Source organism: Oreochromis niloticus, linkage group LG2 (genome assembly GCF_001858045.2).
Source record: "Oreochromis niloticus isolate F11D_XX linkage group LG2, O_niloticus_UMD_NMBU, whole genome shotgun sequence".
In the NCBI taxonomy this organism is placed as follows: Eukaryota; Metazoa; Chordata; class Actinopteri; order Cichliformes; family Cichlidae; genus Oreochromis; species Oreochromis niloticus.
This window is the reverse complement of record NC_031966.2, coordinates 20548317-20555564: the sequence shown is the minus strand read 5'-3', so window position 1 is coordinate 20555564 and position 7248 is coordinate 20548317. Positions and strand designations below refer to the sequence as shown.

Sequence of the window (7248 nt, the reverse complement as noted above, 5' to 3'; positions counted from 1 at the left end):
GAGAAACAGGTATTAAAACATTTATATGCTGAATTTTATTGATTATATGAATATTACAGCTAAATCAACAGTGAATATGAAAATAAAGGAACAGAAAATAAACATAAAATGAGGAAACATATGCAAAAACAGACTTTGGGGAACTTACTTGGCCATAACTGTAAAGTCACTGCGCTGCCTGAGGGCACTGAGCGCCGGTTTACTGGGCTGGACTCCATTCTGCTACAGGAGGTACAAAGAAGCAGATGAGATGGCCAGAAACATTTTTTAAAAAAGGGGGGGTGGGGGGTGGAAGACGTATAACTTATGATAAGCAGAACTTTGAGAATTGATTTTAAATGAATCAAGAAGTCAAAGAATTGGGATTTTTTTATTATGATAAAATAATAATCCAGTCTGTTCTGACTTTTTTTTTAATAAAAACTTAAACATGCCTAAAAGTAAAATGTCTAATGGCATAATATTTGGAGTGTTAATATAATAAAAAAGAGAATGCGGTCACTTAAAAATATAAGATGCACAAGATAATTTGAATTTGGCATGGTTTAAAAAAGTAAAAAAATCATCAACCTTCCTCCAAAGAAAGTATATTTCTAACTAGTAACCAGTACAAGTTAAATGCGAAAACACACTTAAAATGTGTTTTTGTAATAGATTTTTCTTTATTAAGTAGCCAAAGTTTGAGAAGTCACACCTAAAAGGCCTATTTTGAGAGAGGAAAAACTACTGAGAGGTAAGTTTACCTCTCAGTAAACAAAACTCTTTCTAAAATCACTTCCAAATGTGTTTTTGCATCATCTCACATAAACACTGCCATAATTATGTTTGCATTACCAGACACACTGACTGATAGTTATTTACTTTCTTCTTCTTCTTCTTTTAAAGAAAGTAAAAAAACATTTTGACAGTTATTTGGGGATTTACCAAGAGGAGTAAACAAGGAACAAAAAGCAAAACTAAAAGCCAAGCCCAAAATTATAAGGTGCTACCAAAACCGATCTGCATCACTGTATTTTAGCTGTATGTGTTAAAAAGATTGTGGTAACTCTTATCAAATCGTGCTCAACTTCATTTTAGTTTTCGTCATTGCATATTTTAATATGCACAACAAACATTAGGGGAATTTGGTGTAGATGTTTATTGAGACTGGGAGTGTTGTATTTGTATTGTAATATCTATCGTAGACAACCTAAATAAGTAAACCTTTCATGGAATATAATAAAAACTAAGCAAAAATGAGCAAAACCACTATGTAAATAGATTGAACTGAAACAAAAAAACCAATAACTACAATAAAAATAAATTAGAATAAATCTGAGTGTGAGGAGGTGGCTGGGTTTTTTGTTGTTGTTTTTTTTAAGACACAACATACCTGTCTGCCCTGGAGAGATTTACACGCTGACTGGAACTCGAGTGTCCGGTCACGGCACGTCATGTTGCCGCTGATAATGAGTCACCTGCCCGCTATAGATCAAACACCACCTGGGCAGCCGGTTCCTCCTCCTGGGGTCTGTCTGATTGATAAATACTAAGACCTCCCGGTGTACGGACAAATTCACATCGAAAGGTGGTTATCATTCATGTCTGGAATTAAAAAAAAAAAAAGTCACTTGTTAGCTTCCCGGGCCGACAGCTTCAAATTCAACAGATAAAACACAAATTGAAGAGATTCGGTAGCCAAAAGCTAGTCACAAAGACCACGACAGCGTGAAAATAACGCCCAAATAACTGTGCTAAAGCACATATAAATAAATAGGCAAGCTAAATATATATTTTATTAGGTAACGATGATTATTTGGAGCCTGGACTGGGTTTGTTTGTGTGAAGGCCGCCTATCACGACACACAGCTGATCATGGCCTGACCGGCTAACCGCGGGCTAACGTTAGCTCCAGAGTGCTAACGGGAGTTTTCGAACGGTCCCTCCAATCTCACCTCGGTGAAAGCCAACTTAAATTGACGGTGCGAGTTTTAAACTTATTTAATAAACAAAGCTAGATGGGTTTCAACTCACCTGAATCGGTATCGCAACATATTATCAGACCCCTCGATGTTTCTGGTGAAGACTAGTATAACCAGGAGTTAAAGTTCCGATCCGGGTCATTTCCGGCATTGACGTCATTGCCACGTCTACTTTACCGAGCATGGAAAATGTCTGCAGTACCGAGTTACTACCACCAGGGGTCGACAAATCTACTGCTGTAAGCGGCACAAAGGGGTAGACGCTTCAGTGCAGAAAGAAATGCGGACATTTAGTTGAAAACGAAGTCAGCAAATGACAAACAAAGCTATTATTTAGAATCCAAATTAAAACTAAACTAAAGCTAAAGTAAAATTAGTAATATTAAAACTAGACTAAGGCAACTAAAGTAACATTATCCACTTACAAAATCAACTCAAATTAAAAAAAAAGAATATAAATAAAAAGAACATTTTTTTTTTAACTTGGTCACGCTATTGATGGGAATGCTATCATATGATGTTTAGAATATAATGTCTACATGACTGAATCTTCCGTTTTCAATACATTTTGTGTTTGTATTGTTATACCTTTTCCCAAACTATTTTTGTTCCACTGAAACACTTATATTAAAATGATTTATATAACTAAAAAGTAATCCCGAATCGAAATAAAACAACTGATTTAGATAGAAACAATCCAACTCAGTACTAGTACGGAGTAATTAATGACGTGGGTGTGTAAATGTACATCAAGAAGCCGCAGTTTCCTGTTTTTAGTTGACAGGAGTGGCACCAGGCGTGGTCTTCCGCCGCTGTATCCCAGCTGCTGAGGAGTTCAACATATTGTGCGTTCAGAGATGTTTTCCTGCATACCTTGGTTGTAACAAGTAATTATTTGAATTACCATTGCCTTCTTATCAACTCGAAATAGTTTGGCCATTCTCCTCTTACTTTTTTTCGTCTTCCAGGAAACCTGAGATTTTTTCTTTTTGAAGCATTATCTGGAAACCCTAGATAGCAGTTTCTGGACTATTCAGACCAGCATGTCTGACAGCAATTACCATGCCAAGTTCAAAGTCACTTAAATCACCTTTCTTCCTCACTGTGATGCTCAGTTTGAACTTCAGCAGCTCTTCTTGACCATGTCTGCATAAAAGCAGCTGCTGCCATGTCATTTTCTGATTAGATACTTCTGTTAACAAGCGGTTGAACAGGTGCACCCAATGCATTGGCCAGAGAGTTTCTATTCACAATGAAAACCCTCCGATGTCAGTCCTGTATCCATTTAGCCACAACTTCTTTTTTTTAATTTGCAAAAGAAAGTTGTTATAAAACTGTAAATGGAGATTTACCTGATAGTGGCACTCAAGTGAGTGTCATGTTTGAAGTTGTTCCTTGTGGTTCTGGTTTTCTGTATTGTATTTACCTTGTTTAGAGTACAGCAAATCTATTTGATTTTTTCATATCATAATTTCAAGTCTTACATGTTTTAGATTCTTTAAATTTTATTTTCAAGGGTTGTTATTACGTCTGTGCTTGCTCACTACCTGGTTTGTGTTTATGATGACTCGTATTTAATGCCTTGTTTTACATCTATTCCTGCCTCCCCTGTGCTCTTTGTCTGTTTTATTGCTTCCTATGTTATTTGGTTTCCTTTGTCTCTTGTGCTCTGTATTTATTTTTACTTCCCCTCTTGTCTCATTATATTGATTCTATTCACCTGTGCATTGTTTCCCCAGCTGTATTCTCACTCCCTAATTACCTCACGCATCTTTTTAAGCCCTCAGTCTGCTTGTGTTTCTTTTTGTCTGATAACATTTCTGTTTGTTACTGGAACTGCCTGTCATCAATCAGCACTATATATTTTAATATGTTTTTCTGAAACAGGTCTCTCTTGGAAATGAGACATTGAGCCTCAGTGGGACTACCTGTATAAATAAGGGTTAAATAAAAAAAACAAAACAACAAAGGTCATATGTATGATGGTAGCTTTATTCTTGGACTAGAATAACTTTACATGAGTCAGCGTTCCAAGTAATCCTTATTTATTTTCTACTGGGCCTTTGTGCAGCTCCCCAGTTCCTCTTCTGTCTGAAACGAGCTGTTTTAGCTCCTCCCACTGTAAGCCAACTTTCTTTTATAGCTAAGCGGCGCTGCCATGTTCTTTTCAAAGACAAAAGCCTTTCTGTTGGCAAGCCTTCCAAACAAGCCACATTTATTCAGCCTTTTTCTAATTGTGCTGTCATGAACTTTAACATTAAACTTGCTAACTGGGGGCTGTAGAATCTTAGATGTAGCCCTTGGCTTTTTTGCAGTTTCTGAGTATTGCACAGTCTGACCTTGGGGCGAGTTCGCTGGGATGTCCACTCCTGAGAAGACTTGCAGCCGTTTTGATTTTTTTTCCACTTGTGGATGAAAAAATTTTCTTGCTGGAGAATTTTGGACTTCAAATTGTTTGGAAATGGTCTTATTACTGGCAGCAAATGCTTCTTTAAGCCAATTGCTGATGCCTGTCCTTATTGTGTTGTGCTAACAAACACCTGAATGCTCCAGAACTGATGATACTTTAATCAAGGTCATATGATTAGCAGCACACCCTTGATTTATTTTTTCATGCACTGATTCTTCATAATGACACAGTGTAATATGCTACATTTTGTTGTTCATTTGAGGTTGTGTTTACCTACATTTTAGACGTGTTAACAACCAGATGATTTTGTCCTGAGACAAATTCGCACAATTATAGAGACACAATGATTTTCTTTAACTTGAGAGTCAAAGAAGACGTGGCACGTTATGCTTAAATCCTGAAGGAAAAGTTAAATCCTGAAGTTTCTGCGAGGGGAGATTGACAGAGCAGACAGAGAGACACAGAAAATGATTGGCTGCTGCCTCAGGTGATTCGACCGACCTGCAGGTATGGTATGGAACGAACGAGATAACATCCAGCAGGCTCTCTGATCTCCTCTCATGCCTACTGGTACCCGCATCCTCCGCCTGACGGGATCAAGCATGCCCAGACCACAACTATGTCCTCTCCCATTTACCTGTTAGACCCCCAACCGCAAACCCCAACCTGCGACCCTCCAGCTACTACAGCAAGACCTCATTCACCTTTTATACCTCAGTTTTAATCACCAAATGGATTGCTTCCTCCCACTTTGAAATATGACTGTATTATGTGTTTTAATCTCCTTTGATGGAGGGAGCGGCTCCTTATCAGGACAGAACAATTTCTCCTGAAAAAACACTCCCTTCTCTTTGTGATTTCATTTTCTTTTTTGTACGTATTGCATTCACTGCTAAGCTACATTTAATTGTATCATATATTTTGTTATATTGTTTGTATTTTTAAAAACCTTTATACTTTTTTATGGTCCTGAATGAACAAGCAAACAGTCTTTCAGTTTCTGTGGTGAAATCCTGTAATTCCCCTTAAGTTTATTTGCAATAACTCATCAATCTATATTTATTTGTCCAGTACTTAAGCTAAAAACATTCCCATCAGCTTTTGCTACACATAGTTTTTAGTGGTAACTGGGACATGTTAGCATGTTAACACATTAGTTTGGTCACAGGGAGAAAAACTATGTATATTTTCAAAGTCAAGAGGACTTAAACTTCCTCATAACACAACCATCCTTCTGCTACATTCCCAGCCTAGCTGCATGCAAACTGTTTCCCATGTAGTTACAAGAGCTGTAAATCTTTTATCAAGGATGATGTCCTTCACTGGAGTGAGAAAGACAAGGTCTGTGGATCCATGTTTCTGTTGAAGATAACAGAGTTTGTTTATTCTGTAAAACGAAAAAAGTTCTTTGTGTTCACAAGAGACTTTAAAAAAAGCACCCACTTTCCTGTCAGATCATCAGAGCGACAGAAGCACACAGGAATCTTCTTTACCCTGCACATACTGAACTAAATCTCACTCTTTTTTTTGGATCTATGTTTCTCTCACATACACAGGAGAACTGATACCATCTAACAACACACACAATACTCGCAGGCCAGATAGCGTCCAGTACCTGCTTGAACACAGCTGCTACTACAAAAGCAGGGAGGAAACCATGGCTGGAGTTATTAGAAAAACAATGACGCCAAATGCAGAGAAAAGCAAGGTGGAAAAATACAGGAAGGCCTGATACAGGAGAAAAGACTGGCAGGGACAAAGTGACGGCTGCAGAGTGATGGAGCGAGAGACACGTAGCTACTGGCTGAAAACACGCAAGAAGTCAAGTTAATATATAAAATGTACATGCACATTACCCGAGAACATGTTTTTGCCTCTCACTGCACATTTCATAACGTTTTTGCAGGTTTTGATGAGCAAGTGGCTTTTTAAAAAATGCTGTTGAGGTTTTTGTGCATCGAAATTCATGACTCACTCTATCCTTTTTCTCTTTCCCTCTCCGTCTCACTAATCTTGCTGCTATATTTAGTCTTGGCATTATGCCCTTCGACAGATAGGTTGGCAGCAGCACGTAGCTCATCTCTTCTCCAGTCTTTCCTCTCCTTTCCTTCCCTCCTCCTCAAAGCAGATCCTGCGAGATCCAGCTGCCGTTCACAAAGAGATGCGAAAGTTTAACACACGCACTGCATCAATCAACCCAACTAAGTCTCTTAGACGTGACTATAAATGTACAGAATGAGATACGGATGAGCTATATTAACATTATCACCAGCCTCAGGTCTGAAGTCTGCGGTGTATGATGAAATATTCTAATGAGGCACTGAACATAACATTCCCAGCATATTTCATCATCTTTATCACAAATGCCAGGGCGTGAAAGGCACAGTACCCGCCAGCAGGGCTGCAGACAGGTATGTGCACAGAATGCACACACAAAATCCCCCCCCTCAGAGCCTCTTACACACTTGCAAGCACAAACTCCTGGAGTATCTTTGCTGGGGCCACAAGTAAACAGACTCACTGACAAATCAGTGTAACATCATAAAATCAAACTGCTCAAGTAGGTGCAAGTACCTCCTGTGTAATTTTCCACTCAGACAGTGTGGGACTGTGCACACCTTTGTACTTCCCCAGCTTCTGACTCAGCAGCACAGATGAGAGGAGGTGAGAGAACAATATTATGTCTGACAACACCGCGTCACATCACATACGCAGTTTTGTCTTTGCACCCAACTCCCAGGGTGGCACTGTAATGAAAAATGCCTGTTTATCTTTCATTACGGTCAACCGAGGGATTAAAACAAAAGAAAAACATGGGGCGGGTGGGGTGGATGGGGGGTTGGAGGAGAGGAGAGGCAGCGGGGGATGAGGTCAAAG

General features: G+C 38.9%; 1 protein-coding gene across 1 annotated transcript in view; it reads right to left on the bottom strand.

Annotated features, from left to right (window-relative positions):
- stx5a (syntaxin 5A) overlaps positions 1-2168 on the bottom strand; it is a 6668-nt gene extending 4500 nt beyond the window's left edge. Inside the window, 3 exon segments of the mRNA XM_019365209.2 lie at positions 149-219; positions 1373-1584; positions 2014-2168. Of these exon segments, the coding sequence (XP_019220754.1) occupies positions 149-219; positions 1373-1435 (134 nt within the window). The 5' untranslated portion in view covers positions 1436-1584; positions 2014-2168.
- Positions 2169-7248: the final 5080 nt, after the last annotated feature.